Raw genomic sequence first — 22016 nt, 5'->3', positions numbered from 1 at the left:
GTATTTGAAAAATAATGTGTTTTTTGAACATTAAAGCATGTCAACATATTCTGTTACACCAAATACACAACATAATGATCTTTAAAAAAGCATCATATGACCCCTTTAATGAGAAAGAGAAGTTGATAAAGAATATAAACAAGATGAGGAGGATTGTGTGTACATGTTGTAACCCTCAGGCCGGCTCTCTCTGCTGTCATCAAAGTCACAGTGACAGCTGTCAGTTGCCATCACCAGCGCAGCAGGGACAGTTCTAGATAATGCATGTTAAACAGACAGATGAGAGAGAGAGAGACATCGGAGTCACGCCGCCTGCTGCCTGTACCATTAAGCCGGGTTAGCTGGCTAGCCAGGTAAGTTTCAATTTAGTTTGCACAAATCCTGGGTTTTAGGTACCATGAAAGTGGCTTGGCTTTTAGCGGCGACATTCATTGCCATTGTAACTTACACTCCACATCTAACCTGCTCCGGGGCAAGTTATGTTCTGGGTAAGAGATCTCAAACTGAAATTGGACCAATCAGATGTGAGCAAAGTGACACATGTCTGACATAAAAAAGTCACTCCCCCAGTTTCTCTTCCTCCAAATTAAAGGTCATTATATAGTAAAAAAAAAATTTATATATATTAACAAAATTGTCTGGCTTTAATGATAATTACTTATTATACTCATAATAACGAAGTCATCCTCCTGGAGCTGCTTCCGTGTACAACTGTTGGCGCAAGCTAGATTAAATTGATTATTATGTTTTGAATATGGATATTTTTCTTACAAAAATGCATCGATTCGCTACAGGAGGCCTTTGTTCACCCCCCGGAGCCATGTGAGACATTTTTTATTATGGATGGATGCGCTTTATTTCACTTCTTTTGGACTGATGAACTGCAACACCCGCTGACTGCCATCAAACAGCTTGAAAGATCAAAGTCATTTTTTAATATAACTCCGATTGGATTCATCTGAAAGAAGGAAGTCATATACGCCTAGGATGACTTGAGGGTGAGTAAATAATGGTCTAATTTTCATTTTTGGGTGAACTATCCCTTTGACCTTTAGCAAAAGAGTTTTGAATCTCGCTGGGTCTCTCGTGTTGCAAGGCATGTGATTGGCTGTTCGCCACTGATGTCACACATTCACGTGCACACTCTCCTCTAACTCAGGATCAAAGCCTGAGTTGAGAAAGAAAGTTGATGATCAGCATCATGGTACCAACAAAGCCAGATTGGAGTGGTTTGGTTTTGTCAACTCGAAACTAATCCTGTAACTCTGAATTTGTTCAACTACCATCATGGTACAGGCTCCTGATGCATGTCAGTGCTGTATCAGTGTTTGGCCAATAACACTCTTATCAGTCATTAAAGAAGCAGTAAATCAAACCAGATGTGTTCAGAATAATGTCAGTAGAGGCTTTGATAAAACATCTGCTGCTTGTATGCCTTCTGCATAATTTATATTAGAGAATAAAACTGTCCCCGATAATGTCATAATAGCACGTCCCTAAAGAGACACATTTTCCGGCAGCTTTTATTGCAGAGTGCCTTAAAGGAATACAGTAGTTCACCAAAAAATAAAGAAAATCTTCTGAATATTTACTCACCCTCTGGCCATCCAAGATATAGATGAGTTTGTTTCTTCATGGGAACAGACTTAGAGATATTTAGCATTACATCACTTGTTCATCAATGGATCCTCTGCAGTGAATGGGTGCCGTCAGAATGAGAGTCCAAACAGCTGATAAACATCACAATAATCCACATGTATATCCATAAATAATGTCTTGTGGAGTGAAAAGCCCCGTGTTTGAAAGAAACAACCCCATTTATAAGGTGTTTTAACTTTAAACTGTCAAAACACTGGCCTAAACATGAGTCCATAATCCATAATAACGCTTCCCTCTAAAAAAGTCCATCCCCTGTTGTCCTCTGACATCAATATCCACCCACATAATTGTTTAGAGCTGTTTTGATCTGTTTTCACTTGTGAAGTGTGCTTTATCTGTGCATATTTCTCTCCTGATTCAGACGAGATTACTTTTTCCACTGGAGAAAGCAGTATTATGTACATGTTTGGAAATTGGACATTATGGAAATGTTTGGTCTCTCATTCTGACGGCATCCATTCAGGTTCCATAAGTGAACAAGTGATGTAATGCTACATTTCTCCAAATCTGTTCCGATTAAAAAAACTCATCTACATCTTGGATGGCCTGAGAGTCAGTCAATTTTCAGTACTTTTTATTTTTTGGTGAACTATTCCTTTAATGTTGACTGGGGACTAGAGGTGGAAGGGTTTTTTTGCATTGTAGGATGCGAAAATGTGTTTGAGAGGTTGCTGATGGTTATCAGGGTTGAATCATACTAGTAATACTTACTGAGGATGCGGTATCTCTGGGGAAAATGACAGAATCACTGCTGGGTTTTGTTGGTCTTGTCATCTGTTATGCACTAAAAGATGCAGACAGCTGTTTCTCCAGTTACTCCTTTTCTCTCACATTCTTCCTGGTAAATCAGTTAAATATACAGTATGCCGTTTAAAAACAGTTGTATACAGTATGAGTATACAAGTATTGAGCAGCTGACGTGATATTTCAAGCAGTGACGTCAGTGTCTTGCGGTGTGACATAATTCATGTAAAAAAAAAAATTAAACAAAATTTTTAAGATTCTTCTGTAATTCCGACGAGTGCGACGAGTGCTTGTGGTGTTCGGCCAATCACAATGCACTGGGTCAGCTGGCCAATCAGAGCTTGTCGGAACACTGCACAGCTAACCTGCTCCGGGGCATGTTAGAACATAACTAAGAGATCTCAAACTGAAATTGGACCAATCAGATGTGAGCAAAGTGACACATGTCTGACATAAAAAAGTCACTCCCCCAGTTTCTCTTCCTCCAAATTAAAGGTCATTATATAGTAAAAAAAAAATTTATATATATTAACAAAATTGTCTGGCTTTAATGATAATTACTTATTATACTCATAATAACGAAGTCATCCTCCTGGAGCTGCTTCCGTGTACAACTGTTGGCGCAAGCTAGATTAAATTGATTATTATGTTTTGAATATGGATATTTTTCTTACAAAAATGCATCGATTCGCTACAGGAGGCCTTTGTTCACCCCCCGGAGCCATGTGAGACATTTTTTATTATGGATGGATGCGCTTTATTTCACTTCTTTTGGACTGATGAACTGCAACACCCGCTGACTGCCATCAAACAGCTTGAAAGATCAAAGTCATTTTTTAATATAACTCCGATTGGATTCATCTGAAAGAAGGAAGTCATATACGCCTAGGATGACTTGAGGGTGAGTAAATAATGGTCTAATTTTCATTTTTGGGTGAACTATCCCTTTGACCTTTAGCAAAAGAGTTTTGAATCTCGCTGGGTCTCTCGTGTTGCAAGGCATGTGATTGGCTGTTCGCCACTGATGTCACACATTCACGTGCACACTCTCCTCTAACTCAGGATCAAAGCCTGAGTTGAGAAAGAAAGTTGATGATCAGCATCATGGTACCAACAAAGCCAGATTGGAGTGGTTTGGTTTTGTCAACTCGAAACTAATCCTGTAACTCTGAATTTGTTCAACTACCATCATGGTACAGGCTCCTGATGCATGTCAGTGCTGTATCAGTGTTTGGCCAATAACACTGTTATCAGTCATTAAAGAAGCAGTAAATCAAACCAGATGTGTTCAGAATAATGTCAGTAGAGGCTTTGATAAAACATCTGCTGCTTGTATGCCTTCTGCATAATTTATATTAGAGAATAAAACTGTCCCCGATAATGTCATAATAGCACGTCCCTAAAGAGACACATTTTCCGGCAGCTTTTATTGCAGAGTGCCTTAAAGGAATACAGTAGTTCACCAAAAAATAAAGAAAATCTTCTGAATATTTACTCACCCTCTGGCCATCCAAGATATAGATGAGTTTGTTTCTTCATGGGAACAGACTTAGAGATATTTAGCATTACATCACTTGTTCATCAATGGATCCTCTGCAGTGAATGGGTGCCGTCAGAATGAGAGTCCAAACAGCTGATAAACATCACAATAATCCACATGTATATCCATAAATAATGTCTTGTGGAGTGAAAAGCCCCGTGTTTGAAAGAAACAACCCCATTTATAAGGTGTTTTAACTTTAAACTGTCAAAACACTGGCCTAAACATGAGTCCATAATCCATAATAACGCTTCCCTCTAAAAAAGTCCATCCCCTGTTGTCCTCTGACATCAATATCCACCCACATAATTGTTTAGAGCTGTTTTGATCTGTTTTCACTTGTGAAGTGTGCTTTATCTGTGCATATTTCTCTCCTGATTCAGACGAGATTACTTTTTCCACTGGAGAAAGCAGTATTATGTACATGTTTGGAAATTGGACATTATGGAAATGTTTGGTCTCTCATTCTGACGGCATCCATTCAGGTTCCATAAGTGAACAAGTGATGTAATGCTACATTTCTCCAAATCTGTTCCGATTAAAAAAACTCATCTACATCTTGGATGGCCTGAGAGTCAGTCAATTTTCAGTACTTTTTATTTTTTGGTGAACTATTCCTTTAATGTTGACTGGGGACTAGAGGTGGAAGGGTTTTTTTGCATTGTAGGATGCGAAAATGTGTTTGAGAGGTTGCTGATGGTTATCAGGGTTGAATCATACTAGTAATACTTACTGAGGATGCGGTATCTCTGGGGAAAATGACAGAATCACTGCTGGGTTTTGTTGGTCTTGTCATCTGTTATGCACTAAAAGATGCAGACAGCTGTTTCTCCAGTTACTCCTTTTCTCTCACATTCTTCCTGGTAAATCAGTTAAATATACAGTATGCCGTTTAAAAACAGTTGTATACAGTATGAGTATACAAGTATTGAGCAGCTGACGTGATATTTCAAGCAGTGACGTCAGTGTCTTGCGGTGTGACATAATTCATGTAAAAAAAAAAATTAAACAAAATTTTTAAGATTCTTCTGTAATTGTCGGCGCCGATGGCCTCGTGGGAAGCCCTTTGCGCTTCGGGCGTCCCGAGTTCGAGTCCCGGCTCGTGGACCTTTCCCGATCCCACCCCCCTCTCTCTCTCACCCACTTCACTTCCTGTCGACCTACTGTCCTATCTAAATAAAAGGCATAAAACGCCAAAAATAAATCTTTAAAAAAAAAGATTCTTCTGTAATTATTTTTATACATGTAGCTTTTATGACCTCGTTAATTTAACGACATACCAGTCACAAGTTTGGCATAATATTTATTTATATATTTATTTTTATTTATTTATTTCAAAGTCTTTAATGCTCACCAAGGCTGCAACTGTTTGATCAAAATTATAACATGATCCTTCAGAAATCATTCTAATATGCTGATTTGCTGCTCAAGAAACATTTCTGAGTATTATCAATGTTGAAAACAGTTGTGCTGCTTAATATTTTTGTGGAAACTTATTGTTTTGAACTTAATATTCATCAAAGAATACTGAAAAAAGTATCATGGTTTCCAAAAAAAGGTAAGCATCAAAAACTGTATCAAAAACTACATTGACAATAATAAGAACCATTAATAATAACTGAGCACCAATAAAAATTAAGCAGCAAATCTGCATATTAGAATGATTTCTGAATGATCATGTGGCACTAAGGACTGGAGTAATGATGCTGAAAATTCAGCTTTACCGTCACTGGAATAAATTACTTTTATAACATATTGAAATAGAAAACAGTTATTTTAAATGTTAAAAATAGTTCATGATATCTCTCATTTTTTTCATAAAATAAATGCAGCCTTGGTGATCATAAGAGACTTCTTTCAAAAATATTGAAAAATCTTACCACAAACGTTTGATCAGTAGTATGTAATATTTGTACTTTTCTGTGAAAATTCATTAGTCACTAAATAAAATGAATCAATTAAAATGTGATTCTGGTGTTGAAAAAAAAAAAACAATGCCAGATATTTTGACTTTTAATTTGGGAAAAAAGTAAAAGTATATGTATACCCATAAACACCTATTGTTTATATTCTATCCAGACAATTTCCAATATGCGCTGATGTCAGTCTGCACGCAATGTTCCATATTCCGTGTAACACACTATTTCATGAGCTGTCGTTTATTATTATGCCTGTCTGTCTTCGTTTACTATTTACCGGTCTTTTATGAGCACAGTCGAGTTACTGCGTTCTGTTTATCAAATGAAACCGCAGTGACGTAGAGTTGATAATGCCTGACTGCTCCAGCCTTATCTGGCATGCACTCCGGTCTGTGCGCAGGTCCCGCGCGCGAGTCTATTAACTAACAGCAGAGCGCGGCGCGAGCGCTGGAGATTCCTCCGCTACACTGACGGACTGTGATGTGCTAGCGCTTGGGACGGGGGACCGGCACGCGCCACAGCGCTTTGGCTTCTTGGCACGCAGGATAATATAGGAACATAAGGCTATTTAGTGCTCGTTTTTTTTCGTGCAGGAGTGGCAGAAGCCCAGTGCCTTCTGAAAACATTGGGGTGAGTGTGCGCATTTGAACATTTTCATCATAAATCGTGCAGCACGAGACACTGCTTAATATAAGAGATCCGATTTTATATTCTAATATGCGTCTCAGCAACATAATTTAACGTTTGGTGGTATTCAAATTAAATTCACTTGTACTGAAACGACACGAAAAAGACTTAAATCACTAAACAATAATTGTGCGGGCGCTCCATGGGGCATGTGCAAGACGTGAAAAAGTGCACAAGCTGCAAGATGTGGCGTGAATGTGTATTTGAATTTGTTTGATTTGCTAACATTAGAATGTTTAGTCACAGGCTGTTTGTTTAGAATCAAGTGCATTGAGCGCCGTGCTGTTTATTGAGCTGCGAACTGTTTGCTCCAGGATAAATGTCAAAGGCGATGTAGTAGAATTGATGCTCATGTCTCTCAACGACTGTGCGCAGAAAATAGCTCAAGATAAGGTGTCTTTGTAGATAAAATAACCTATTTACGTGACGTCGCGCAGTGCACGCTCATTTATTGCGCATCTGTTCGCGCGCTGGCTGTGGGGAAACGCGCTCCTTTTGTATTTTTATCTCGATTGCTTTTGCATAATGATCCAGCGGTTTCACCGTGATAGATATTTGGGCTCGGTTGTCAGTGATTTTGAGCTGTGGGAAGCGCGTAAAGCAGCGGTTCTCCTTCGCCTACACCACAGTCTCTGACCTAAACACTCAACAGGATCATTTTAAAACTAACCGTGACAGCGGAATGAATTACTTAAAACGAAGTGTCATTACAATCTTAAACTTCATTAGTCCGATCAAATTAAAGATGAAACGTTCCCCGGTTTGAGGGAACATGTGCCAGAGGGAATGAACTGTGGACGGTCACGGCAGCTGCCCGAAACAAATCTCGGAAACGTTCATTAACAACTTGACTGTAATACGTTGCTTTCGTGTACAAGTACGTCCCATCTCTTACATTTGTTTAGTAAAATTACCGAACTGATGGACTTGAAAGTGCTGTAAGCATTTTAATACCACATGTAAATTGTTTATTCAAACCTACAGATGTAACTCCGATATATATGTCGTGAAATAATCGTGCTGTCTCTGTGGCAGCTTTAGGCTCTGTAAACAGAGCCCTTGCATAGCCGATCAGAAAGGTTTGCCGCCTGTCAGTCATTTAGGATGTTCAGGTTTGTTGACATGTTGGTTGCAGAAATGTTCATTCAGTAGATGCTTATCAAAATCAAAGGCTTAGTGTCTGTAGCGGAAGTTAGCAAAGAGTGACATAATTACTTCAACTGATATTTTACACTCACTGGCCACTTTGGTACACCTTGCTAGTACCGGGTTGGACCCCCTTTTGCCTTCAGAACTGCCTTAATTCTTCGTGGCATAGATTCAACAAGGTGTTGGAAACATTCCTCAGAGATTTTGGTCCATATTGACATGATGGCATCACGCAGTTGCTGCAGATTTGTTGCCTGCACATCCATGATGCGAATCTCCCGTTCCACCACATCCCAAAGGTGCTCTATTGGATTGAGATCTGGTGACTGTGGAGGCCATTTGAGTAAAGTGAACTCATTGTCATGTTCAAGAAACCAGTCTGAGATGATTTGAGCTTTGTGGTGCATTATCCTGCTGGAAGTAGCCATCAGAAGATGGGTACACTGTAGTCATAAAGGGATGGACATTGTCAGCAACAATACTCAGGTAGGCTGCGGCGTTTAAACAATGCTCAATTGGTACTAAGGGGCCCAAAGTGTGATTCCACGTTCAAAGTCACTTAAATCCCCTTTCTTCCCCATTCTGATGCTCGGTTTGAACTTCAGCAAGTCGTCTTCACCACATCTAGATGCCTAAATGCATTGAGTTGCTGCCATGTGATTGGCTGATTAGCCATTTGTGTTACCAAGCAATTGAACAGGTGTACCTAATAAAGTGGCCGGTGAGTGTAATTAATTTATTATTGCTTTGAATGTGTTTTTCCAAGAGTCTATCATTTATGGTGGAAAAACAGCCTATTTTTTAAGCAATTTTACTGTGAAATTCAACCACCATGTCATGTAAACTCACATGCATGGTCACATGAGATCTGGAAGTATGTGATCATATCTCCGCATTTGCATAAATGTAAACTTTTCTCAGCCTTGTCATGTGCCCAAATCCTGTCGCCAAATGTCACTGTTGGTAATGCCAATGGAAGTCACCAGCTCTCATTGATAATTGAGTTCACTGGCATAAACAGGGCTTAAAACAGCATTTGCATTCACTTCCCAAAGCTGTGATTGACAGACTGAGAAAACTGAATGCGCTTTTGACAGGTCATCATGAGCAAAACGCACATTGGGAGTGTGTATTTTACTATATATTTAATCGTGTTTTACTTTACGCACCATTACTGAAATATTTCCAGCACGCTTTTTTGTTGATAAATAATAACAACCCTTCACGTAACCGTTGACACGATTTCCATAAAGACTGGAGCTTCAGTGTAGCTCAGGCCCACGACACATGCAAACACATCAGGCAGCTGCGCTCATGTCCTCAAGGGATAATTTGAGGATTTTTAACATCTGTTTTCATTCAGCTGCAAAGCGATCACAAGAGTGGTGCATTTGATAGCTGTCAAATGGTGTTTATGGGTTTGTGTCATAACCCATTGCATTAGAAGGGGAAAGAGTTCAATCTGACAGGAGCTGCACAAATGAGTGTCTGCTGTCTTGCAAATGCTACAAATAGTAATGGTTTTACAGTAAATTTAGCTAAAGTAATGAATTCTGGTTGAGCAATGGGAAAGGATATCACTTGAGGGGACATTTTCTTCATATGTAACTCATTTAGGACATCATATTACAAATATTAATGTGCAACGAAACAAATGTGTGCAGAGACCCTGTTGTGTAATACAACACATAATTTTTGCATTTTAAAATAATTTTTTGCATTTAAAAACATGACAAAAATTAAAAAAAAAAAATTGTGTCAGACGTGAGTGCAACTTTTAAAGATGTCCATCTAGCATGTTTCTACATTTAAAAAAAAACAATGGCAAAGCAGTGCAGTGGAATGCAAAAATGCAATTCTGTATGAACAGCCTCTAAAGGAGAAAATGCAGACTCACCATTAGACTAAAGGAACTGTACTTCACAAGGGAAATTCACTTGCGCCTCTCTGAACATTCCAGGAATTTATCAATATCATCTCATGACACGCTTCATTTGTTTTAGATATATTCCTGCTGCAGGCTATTTCATAGTGATGATGAGAAAATCAGCAGTGGGAAAAATTATAGATGATGCCTGTGCTTTACACCGTGTCCTAACTAGATGTTGACATGTTACTTTTCCATGTTAATCATAGATTTTATTTTGTGTTTTTTTCTATTTCTGTGACACCTCAGTGATTGTCTCTGTTGCGTGTTTGTTTTGTACAATATTAAAACATAATTTGCATTTAGGAATATTTTTTTGCATGACTTTAAACAGCGAGAATAAAAGTTACGCCTTCTTTCTCTGCGTGAACATTTGAGCAGTGTTATGCAAATCTTCCCAGATAGTGACGTGGGTATGTGGGGGCGTGTTAGAATGAGCCGTTTTAGGTAGGCGTGGCTGACTCTTAACTTTTATAAAGAATATCTCTTTGGATTTGAGACTTCAGTCTTTGCAACTTTACAGATCTTCTTTATGCACCAAGAGCTTGTAACACTCCAAAGAGAAAGGAAAAATTGAAATCGCATCATATGACCCCCTTTAATAGCCATAATGAAGATGACAATGAAAAACGTACTTAAGATCTTGAAAATAACTTAAAGGAAACAAGAACGTTCAAACTGTGAACAAACAAGTGTATTCCTTGACAAAGACTGTATCAGTCACTGAGTCCCTGTTTTGAATGATTTCATTGTGAGTCCAAGACAACAGTGTTGGCTCCGCCCACACACTCTTCTGATTGGCTGTGATTTGTGATTGATTTTGTTTGTTTGAATGTTTGAGTCACATAGCCAAAAGCGAACAATTATTAACTAAGAATAACTAAGAAAGAACTGTGTTTTGTCATTAACATGGCAGCCCTGGTTCTTGATCTGCCGAAGTGTTGATGGAAGGGATCTGAAGTATGGTTCTCTCATGCATTTTCATCAGCCAAACCCCACATTACGGCAACACAATTGCTTGTAGTTGCAGCTCTTTTGAGTGTTTAGTGCTAAAAGATCTCTCAAGGCTCTCAGGCAATTCTTGATTGAGGATGAAAGGTATTCATAGAGATTTTGGATGAATATAGGCTGACATCCCAAAACAACACCTTAGAACGAAGCAGTTAAGCCTTCTGATGCTCAAGTGTTTGCCTTCCTGGATGGAAAGCTTATGTCATTTGCTATCTAACCTTTATGACCTTGAGGAAAGCCCAGCAGAGCCTGTCCTTTCTCAGGGATTGCTTGAGTACACAATCCGATAAGTGAGAGAAAAGACAATGGCATGAAATAAAAAGAGGAACAAAAACATGTACGCACAAGTCATAAGTCACAATAGTCGAGTAGTAACTGTTTTAGTTTTTTTTCTTATTTTGACATTTTTAGCTTGCTCACAGCATGCTGTGTTTCAGCTTTTAGACTGTTTTGCACGGTATGTAGCCCTCTTTGAAATGTTACAACCGTGCACATTCAGACAGATGTCATGTCACATGCGTCACGTCTCAAGCTGTTTTTCAGCGTTCTGCCATGAGTGTTGTGTTTTAAATCCGTTAAAAGTAGTCCAGACATTGAAAAACATGTCTCGTCTGTGCTCTCTTCCATTCTGTTACACTCAAAACGATTTCTGAATGCAAGAACAAGTCTATACGTTCCCTGAAAATCAGGGATCATTCAGATAAACCACCAACTAATTGATTTTGTAAGTACATAGTTGACCATCGTTTTACAGTCTGTTACAGAAGGCACTAGATGAACTAGATGAAATCTTTGATTATAGATAATAAAGAATAGCTCACGTTTTGACTCGCATTTAGTTCACACTGACATCAGTTCATCATTTACCGTCATGTCATTTTGACCCCCTGTTTTATTTTGCCTGCGAGAAACAAAAAGAAATCTTAGGAGGAAAGTTTTCAAGAAAGTAGAGATGCACCGATCGATCGGCCAGGGATCAGAATTGGCCGATTTTTCTCATGATCGGCCCGGATCGGTGATCGGCCGGTCAGTCTCACTTCTTTCCGATTCTGAGCCGATCCGATCCGTTTTGTTACCAGCGGCACAGGCAATAACATCAGCCGCGCATTCTCGCTCTCTTCTCTCCGACGACCCCTTCTCTCTCACACACGTCTCATTCGCTCCGACGAGCTGAGTCTCAAACAGCTTGTGAGCCACAAATACCAAAATGAGTGGCTAACTGCGCTAAAACGTTAAAATACATACAAAATTATGTCAAAATGCCCGTCTTGGTGAGTTTCTATTGCATTTATTTGTGCTGTTGTTTGCAATTTTTTATGTGTTCTTATTTTATTACTGCATTTTTACTTGTTTTTTTTTGTGAAAATAAAACTTTGCGTTGAAGAAAAGTAGATTTTTGTTTGTATATGCTGTCGATTATAGTTCTTAGAAAGAAAATCGGAATCGGCAAAAATCGGTATCGGCAGATCACACTAATAAAAAATCGGAAATCGGAATCGGCCTAAAAAATTGCAATCGGTGCATCTCTACAAGAAAGTGTATGATGACAGAAAACACGGTAAAAGTATCTACTAAAACTTTCAGATGCTTTTATGTAGTGAAACTGAATTCCAAGTCTTAAATTCTGTAGCTCCCAAATGTTGCAAATGTTGATTTGATTGATCACATTTAATGATGATTTAATTTAATTATCAGCTTATTTGATGATTCTTTTATAGTGCTGTTTGCTCTTTGTGAGGTTGACAGTATTAATCACTGTCCATTTAAATGGAAAAGAGCAGGCCAAAATCTCATTTAGTGTTTCACAATTGAGAGAAAATAAAACGGCATGAGTTTGGAACAGCACGAAAGTGAGTAAATGATAACAGAATCTATATTTCTGAGTAAACCATCCCTCTAAATTGCTTTCACATGCAATACAGATCCCACAATTAACCAGGGACCAACCGCTCCTGCCATAAAAATGGAGAGAACATACACTCGGCAGAGAAAATGTATGAATAAAATGCTGGTTCATTTATAATATAAACAAAAGAGGTTAATTTGTCTGTGTTCAGGGAGAATATGGAGCTCAGAAAGAAATGCTCTGGAGCAGAAGAGCATCACTGCACATTGTATGATCTGCATAATGTTGTACTTCCGTCACCTTAGAGGATTGGCCGTGGTGTTTCATCCTTACTTAATGTATCCCCAGTAGTCAATTAATCTTGACAAATTTCATGTTATTTTCTTTTCCTTACTTTCACTGTCTCCTTTCACTGTCTTTATCTACAAATGTCATTTGCTTCATTTTATTCAGGCATCCAGACTTGACCCATTCTAGCACTTCTTCATTCCTAATGTTTTCTCAGTAAGAAGCAAATAAGACAGTTTGTTATAGAGTGCGACAGTCGGGTTTCGGAAGTAAAAACATTCTTTTTGTCCATAGGGAATTAGATTTTTAACAATAACTTATCAAACTTTAAAGACAGACCTACTGTGAGTTCTGAGGTTGTTAATCAATGGTATATGCTTTTGTTGAAGCAATCGACTCATATTATTTCAACTTATTTTGAAAATAATTGTTTAAAGTTCACCCAAAAATGAAAGTTCTGTCATCATTTACTCACCTTCATGTCATTTCAAATCTTTGTGAGTTTCTTTCTTCTGTTGAACACAAAAATAATATATTTTAAAGAATATTGGTAACCAACCAGTTGACGGTAGCCATTGACTTCCATAGTATGGAAAAAATGCCATGGAAGTCAATGGCTACCGTCAACTGTTTGGCTACCAAAATTCATCAGAATCTTTTTTTATTATTATTGTGCGAGAGTGAGTGTGAGTGTGAGTGTGTGTGTGAATGTGAGACCAGACGTGTGTGTGTGTGTGTGTGTGTGTGTGTGTGTGTGTTCAGCAGAAGAAAGAACATTTTCATTTTTGGGTGAACTATCGCCTTAAAAGCTGAATCTGTGGTGAAAAACTATGTTACCCATGATGCTGTACAGAAAATTCCACCAATCAAAGAGTCGTGGCAAGCTAAAAATACTTAAAAATAAAATACTTAAATTTGTCTATATATGCATATTTTACAATAAACCTAAAATATACTGTTTCTGTAGATATAATCATCAATTTCAAAAGAATAATTTTATATTTCTTCATCATTTGATTGTCATTTGCTTAATGGGATTGTAGTTCCTTCCCTCATTAAAGACATTAAGTCTTGTACCTTTGTCTTTTTGTCCAATTTTCGAATAATTTCTTGCTTCAAATAAGAGATTGTTGTGAATTACCTCATAGCTGGTTGGCTTGGTTCATGGCTTATAATGCTTTAACAAATACTTTTTTTTTTTAAATCCTGATTTCAGGATTGATCAATCCAGCTGAAAAAGTGGACATACACTAATGCACTCTGTTGAATTAATGGTGGATTCAGTTGTTGTCTCTCTCTTTTTCCACAGTAATTTCCAATCATCTGCCATGTTTGAGGGGTCTGAGTCCGCGGACACACGGGAAGTCAAATCTGAGAGCACCCTTGGGTCCTCTGGCTCCGCCTGCAGGAAGGTGTGTGTGTGTGTGTGTGTGTGTGTTAAAACCCAAATCACGCAAGTACATGAGCGCAAACACTTCCAGCTACACCAAAGTTATCTAGATAGTGTGCAGTAGGTTTCTGGCCCAAGGCACCATGTTCACCATGTGAGCTCTTGTGGTTGAGCACTAGTGAGTATCTCATGCTCCAATCACAGTGTGATTAACATGAAGCCTTACTGATTGGCTGACTCTCCCACCTGTCCAGGGAACAGAGACTGGCTTTTTGCCATCAGCACTTTTTACTCTGTAGGCAGCTGCACTACAAGTCAGGTTACATTAGCTGATGCTCTGCCAGTGTGAGCGAGAGAAAGGACAGAGAGAGAGACTGAGAGAAACCGGGAGTGTGACAGAACAAGCAGCATGATTAGTCCAATATCTCCCTTGTCTTCTAGCTCTTTTAACTTTTGTCTCAATTCCCGCCAAGCGCTTTATTAGTGGATTGGTGTTAAAGGAAAGCGACCCCTGTGGGAGCAGATGCCGGATCAGGGAAAGAGGAAGTTACAATAGCGTGACACTGTACTAATCAGTTTTGTAGCTCTCATAGGAGCGGTTGTGAGATTAAGGTGGATGGGTCATTATTGATGGGAATAGCACAGGGGTCCACAAACTGACTGAAATGAGGTGACTTTTTTCTAAAGGTTTTCCTGTTGTTGTTTTTTTAAATCACTGTGCCATAACATCTAGATGCAGTGTTATATTTTTACTGCTACTGATCCCCATAGTCGCTATGTAGAATTACTAAAAAAAAAAAAAAAATTCTGCTTTTGGGCATAAATAAATAAATAGACAAATTAATATATACATAAAAAAAAGCGTAATATGCATTATTATTTAATAATAGCAATCATTAAATAATAATATTATAAATTTACATTTGTAATAATTCAAATAATATAAAAGATAACATTATATATTTTTTATTTTTGTTGTTGTTATTACATATATTTTATATTAGTAGTAACAGTAACAACATGACCTTTTTTAATAATAATAATAATTATTAAAAGTATAAATTAAAAATAGATAGGTAGCTAGATAGATTTAAAAACTATGCATTATTTTTAAATAATATTAATGATGTATTATTATATTCTATAATGTTCATATATAATGTAATGTTATATTATATAATGTATTAATGATTTTATAATAATAATAATAAATAATTTTTATATTATTTTATATTATTATTATTATATTATTTTTATGTACTACTACTACTAGTACTAATAATAATAATAGTTGTTGTTGTTGTTGTTATTAAATATTTGCTACTTTTAAATAATGTTGTTGTTGTTGTTGTTTTGTCACAATTTTATCTTTAGCTTTGTTTTGGGCTATGCCTAATCTGAAGTTGCTACTTTAAAGTGTTCTTCTTAAATAAATGTCGAAACTTATTGATAAACCCAATATTGACAAAAAAACATTTAGCTTCTCATTTCTAAATAAAACAGGCTGTGTAACTACGAGGAAGGATTACTGTGAGAGGTCATTTCATTCGGCAATGTGTGATTAACTTCATTTCTAAATGAAACTACCAAATAAAATAAATACATAATCATCTCTCTCGCGCTTATCCCTCGCGTGCTAATGATTACCCATCTGCCGAAGGTTACCCATTCCTGTAATGGCATATTAGCTCTGTCAGTAGTTTAACCACGGTGAACCGTGACGCAACTGTCCCAGCAACCCTGTCATATGGTGGACTCTGCCAGGAAAACAGTCGGTACAGATGGCACACACAGCAAGGGCAGAGAAAATACACACATAGAAAACACACACACACAAACTCTAATTAAACGAAGTAACGTGCACACACACACACACGGATGTGTTGACTTCTTAAATACACACTGAGATAATCAATGCTTACAGCCACGCTGATAATGAATCAAACTGAAGGTCACACGCTAACAGAAGAGGGTTTGTGTTTGTTTTAGGGGGTGTCTCTCGTACCAGTAGTAGTGCTAATTCAATTAGAGGTTTATATTTTTAGCAAACATTTTCAGTTTGCATCTGTTTGTGCTTGAATGAAATAAGCATAAGTTGAGCACATGACCTACACATATACATTCACGTTATGAAATATTACATGTTCAGCATGGTTCACTGACAGGCCACACACTCAACTTTTCATTAATAATATATAATAGGCCATTACCGACATGGTTACTTGGCTGTGAAGTAACACTCTGATTGCCAGAAGTATTTATTAAATATTCATATGTAAATGATGATAATAAATTGCTAATCACCACAGTCATGGCGAGGTCAAAGCTTGCTTGGCCTGATAAGTTAGTATGCTGAGAGTGAGAGACAGAAAATTAATTACATTTGTGATCATATGCTGCAGCAAATCAGCTCATATGTACTGTATTCTATACTAGTAATTAAATGTAGTTTAGTTTTTGGGTAATTTGGACAGCATGGCCTCATAGTAATCCTAGTGTTATCATTTATCTTGGGCGAACCGATCAGTAATAAGTGCTAAATACTTTCAGAAAGTCAAAGCACATTCAGAGGTGATACACGTGGCCACTTCACATGTGTAGTGTAAACGCTAATGTGTCCTGAAGAGTCCCAGAGTCCCAACGGCGAAGAGCTGCTTACTCAAACTAACACATTAGCATTGTACCTATGGATTTAAATGGAGGACTGGGAGTGCCGTTTAAAATAAAATGAAGAAGTTAATAATTCAATCATCTAAGATGGAAAAATCTAAATAAGTTAGTTAATGAATGAAATTGAAATGTGCAGATAATGTAATTGAAACATTGAAATGTGCAGATAAATGGAAGAGCATTCTGTCAGGAAGCCTGTATACTTGAATAATAATAAAGTGGAGGAGATTAAGAACAAATGTAGGAAAGTTCAAATGTTCATATTTTATATTGTCAGTATTTTATTTTATTCATAATTATGATAAATTGTTTTATTATTATTTTTTATTATTTAAAAACAATATTTCTGTAAAATAGGGGATTATTTTTGCACCTGTTGGTGCAGACATTTTTAATTTTGCTTATATTTGCTTTTAATAAATTTGTTATTAATGGCCAGTATGTCATGTGGATGTGATCTGCTTTATAGAATTAACATTATTTTGAAAAATCACAAACCAATTTAAGAAATAATATTGGTATTGGGATTATTAAAATGTAAAAAAAAAATAAAAAAAAAGTATCGATATTGTATCAAATTTTAAAAGTTTGGTATCGCCAATCCCTAAACACAACTGACAAATGGATTTTAAAATTTAAAAGTTAAAATTAAGTTATTAGAGTGCTATTTTATTTTCATTTTCAATATTATTATTAATATGATTATTATTATCACTATTAATATCATAGAAACATTGAGCAGTAATAAGATGATGTTGATGGGATGATATTTTGTATAAGGACGGTAACGGTTTAATGAACACTAAATATATATACTTAAAATATATAAATATAACTAAATCAAATCTGCACCCAACATATACCACACATGTTTTTAATGCACCGCATGCTGATTTTAATGCACCACACCCTTCTTTTAATGCACCACCTCAGCTTAGGCATACATACATATACATATAGTAATCTTTCCGTGAATGGGGGAAAAAAAAAACATGAACATTGACACAGAAGCTAGGATAGGTGTGGTATGTGTTGGGTATGTGTCATTATTACATTATTATTGTTATTACATCATTATTATTATTACTTTTATTATTATTGATATTACTGTTGCCGTCATCACGAGGTATTAATGTTATCATAACCATCTTTAGTATTATTATTATTATTATTATTATTGTTATTATTATGCATGTTAGTACTACCTAATACTACTGCTATTATTCAGATTGTCATTGCTGTTTATTTTCATTGCTGTTATTATCATTGCTGTTCTATTGCTGTTTTTGTGTTTTGTGTTCACCGTATGTTGTATGTTTTGCACAAAAAGAGTGCTATTTTATTATCACATTTTACTGACATTTTAAACATGAATTACATTTTTTTAAATATGTCTGTACATTTGTCAATTTGAAAAGTTGAATTAATAATTTAAATGATTTTACATTCAAAAAAATATTTATTATTAATTAATAAATAATGAAATTATTAAACATTTTTAATTGATTCCAGACTTTTAAGACTTTAATTTACATTTAAATGGCACTACTCCATAGTTTTCAACATTCCAGCTAAATACGACTTTTCAATTGAATTCAATCCAAATGTGGAAAAGCCTTTACATATACATGCACAAGACCTGCCAAACATGTCAGAAATCTACAAAACATGATATGCTGGCATGAAATCAGAGACCTTTCTTGATGAAATCTGATCACACATGGCAACTTCTCACAATTTATGTGCAGTATTAAGAAAAATCGCCTACAGCGCCTTAAAAAAGATATATGAGAGGTTCACCCGATACAGATGTAAACAGCATCCATGAGCTCAAAATGAAATGTTTTTTTTAATTGTTGTGCCTCAGTCTGAAAGAAGTGTGTGTTTGTGTCAGGTTTTGTGCAGTAACAGTGTTCTGGATTCGTCGGAGTACTGGCTGAAGAACGATAAGGCGCTCTGCAGAATTGGGTTCCAGGAGGACCAGCATGACGGCGGCTGCCCTACAGTGAGTCTCTCTCACGTATCACACGCTCAGAAGCGCTGAACTAATCTACACACATACTGTATGTCCATACATGTGATTAACATTGTGTGTGTGTGACTGTGTGGAAGTGCGGTGGCATTTATATTGTGTTCAGTCTCCCACTGATAAATGTGCTCTTGATTGGGGTGATAATGTGGTATGATGTTGGCTGTGGCTGAATAATATATGCAGTAATTTTCTGATCTGAGAGAATACATTTAGCTGCACATGGATGACAGCTGCACTAACTGTAGGATGGGATAATTAGAGTCTAATGAGAGATTTTATACCTCACTTTACTTTAATGACAAGTTTCTTGTCTTGTGTAAATTATGGATCTGCACCCATCTCACTGTGCATAACATTATGCCATGATCACGCTAGCATTTCTGCTCCTTGGGGATGAAACGCTACCTGTCTGATTATCTGTGCGATGCTAATTTTATGGAAATTCAACACCAGGAATGTTGCAAATCTTTGCTTAATTTGTGTGAGGTCTGGAGCATTTTACTAGAATACAACCAGTTAAAGTTATGAATTTAGCAGTGTTAATTTCGTTGACGAATAATTTTCATCGTAATTCTCGTCAACGACATTTTTTTCACTGACGACAACGAGACGTTAACGAACTAAAACTCTTTTTGTCATCTTTGAATGACAAAAACTATGACGAGACATTTTCGTCAACGAATAAAAATGAGACGAAAATGTTAGGGAGGGACGATTTGGGAAGAGATTCATTCAGAACGAATCTGCTGCGTGGTTCGGAGGTTAGATGCGTACATATGAACCGGCGGGACATAAGCTAACATGCACTTGCTGCACGTCGCATAAAATGTTCAAAAATTTCAATATGTGGGAGTAAGAGAAGAGCAGACATATGGATGCGCTGCATAAACATAAAACCATGTCTGCATTTGTGATCGGAGAAACGACAAACAACAAGCCCTACTCTGCACTGCTTAAAACTCGCGTTTGAATCGTCAGTGGCAAATTCTTTAAATATGAAAACGTACTAATAGGCTGTGACTCAGAAGCGCCAGACTGTCCTTGCAACAATGTTAATTTTGTTGACGAATAATTTTCATCGTAATTCTCGTCAACGACATTTTTTTCACTGACGACAACGAGACGTTAACGAACTAAAACTCTTTTTGTCATCTTTGAATGACAAAAACTATGACGAGACATTTTCGTCAACGAATAAAAATGAGACGAAAATATTAGGGAGGGACGATTTGGGAAGAGATTCATTAAGAACGAATGCTCCGTGGTTCGGAGGTTAGATGCGTACATATGAACCGGCGGGACAATTTGCTCAAAAATGTTAATATGGGGGAGTAAGAGAAGAGCAGACATATGGATATATCTGACAACGCAAGAGAGGACTAATTTCGGTCCGGTTTTCTGAGCGCAGACACTGAAGCATACACACACAGAAAGCGCCTCTCACAACGCGTGAGTACTCTTTCACGTCGCATGAACGGAGAATTACACACAAAATGATGTTGAATTGTCCGTTTTGACGAGTATTCACGTAAACACAGTTGATTACATCTTAAGTGAACGTTAACAGCAGGGAGAACATGTATCAGTACATTACATCCATTGCAGCTGTGCATTAAACTAGACTAAAACTAAAAACAATTCAGATGACTAAACTATGACTAAAACTAAATCAAAATTTGCTGTCAAAATTAACACTGGAATTTAGTTTGGGAAATGCAGCAGACTCAATTCTGTTTGGCTAGAATGCATGCATTATTTCAACATGCATTTATTTTGGCAAAGCTACTAAACAGAAACATGCCACCTCTATGATAGCTGTCAGTTTTTGTTTTTTGTTTTTTACTGTGAAAAAAATCCAACCTATTACAGTCAACATGTTAAGTCGACTCATAACACTGGTTATGTGTGCTGTCGACACACTGCTTCACGAAGCTTCGAAACCTTAGTGAATCATTCGTTTCGAACGGTTCACTTTTATGTGAACCAATGAACCAGTGTCTATTTGATTTTTACCTGATCTCAGATCAGTTTTATACATTTGTGGACATTTTTAATGACACATTTGTATAATAAAAAGCAAGAGTTGTAGTTAATAGTCTCTTATTGGCTTGATTAACCAAACAAACAAAACAGTTTAATAAAATAGCATATTATACAGACACTTCATGGTTTAGATGATGTATTAATTGCATTTAATAGATTACACTTTCAATAAGACATCTGCGACTGGTTTGTGAAAGGTGTTTTATGCATGTTTGAGCTGAGTTTTCGTTGAAACAGTGAATCATTTTGCAAAGCAGTTGGTTCATTTTAATCAAAGTTTTCATTCTTCCATCACTAACAACTGAAAACTTAAAAATGTTTGTTCATCTAATGAACTTAAAAATTCTTGTCAAGGCAACTAAAGATTGTTTAGCATTTAGCAATGCAAGGAGTTACAAACTTCGTTCTTTCGTCATTATGATTTATTTTCAAAGCCCACTACATGACATGGACAATATTATTAAAACTTGAGGCAAACATATTACCCTAATAGATGAATATATTAAACACCAATGTTTAAACATTTACCTCAACACACAAATCTCAAACATGGTGAGCTCAACAAATGTTAGTAAAAATATGAATTCTGCCATTTCTGCCACTGAATTTAAAAAATGTATTTTAAAAGGTATTTGCAACTAGTTACTAGTTGACTGACTTTTTTTTTCTCTCGGAATTCTGGGTTAACATATCCTAAATCTTTTTTTTTTTTCTTTTTTTTTGCCACAAAATAAAAAAAGGTAACTGCAAATTTTGTATCTCACATTTCTGACTTTTTTCAGAAATTCTCAGAATTATTTTGCATTTATACTTTGCGCAAGTAAAAACATTGCATTAGTTTTTATTTTACGGTGCACTTAAGTTGTTTTTTGTTTATTTTACTGTAAACAAATTCTAACAAATGTAAAAATGCAATGGAATAACTTGCACATTTTTAACATAAAATTCTTTGTTCAGATGACTTAATTTGGACAACATTTGGAAAGAACAAATACTTGAGCTGCATCTAAGTAAAGTAAATAAAAAAATTCTGTTAAGTACACACAAAAAATAATAATAATAAAGTGACTCCTCCTACTAAAGCAGTTTTGTTCGAGATACTTTTTACATT

At 36.5% G+C, this 22016-nt stretch overlaps 1 protein-coding gene across 2 annotated transcripts in view; it reads left to right on the top strand.

Annotated features, from left to right (window-relative positions):
• The first annotated feature begins 6283 nt into the window (after nucleotides 1-6283).
• Nucleotides 6284-22016, top strand: part of LOC107670586 (A-kinase anchor protein SPHKAP-like) — a 53511-nt gene continuing 37778 nt past the window's right edge. For both annotated transcript variants that reach the window (XM_016463225.1, XM_016463224.1), the window contains exons 1-3: nucleotides 6284-6492; nucleotides 14080-14182; nucleotides 18725-18835. In XM_016463225.1, the coding sequence (XP_016318711.1) occupies nucleotides 14099-14182; nucleotides 18725-18835 (195 nt within the window). In that variant the 5' untranslated portion in view covers nucleotides 6284-6492; nucleotides 14080-14098. The remainder of the gene's footprint in view (nucleotides 6493-14079; nucleotides 14183-18724; nucleotides 18836-22016) is intronic.

This window comes from Sinocyclocheilus anshuiensis, unplaced genomic scaffold, assembly GCF_001515605.1.
Source record: "Sinocyclocheilus anshuiensis isolate Anshui unplaced genomic scaffold, SAMN03320099.WGS_v1.1 scaffold140, whole genome shotgun sequence".
NCBI lineage: Eukaryota > Metazoa > Chordata > Actinopteri > Cypriniformes > Cyprinidae > Sinocyclocheilus > Sinocyclocheilus anshuiensis.
This window is presented reverse-complemented; position numbering and strand designations above follow the sequence as displayed.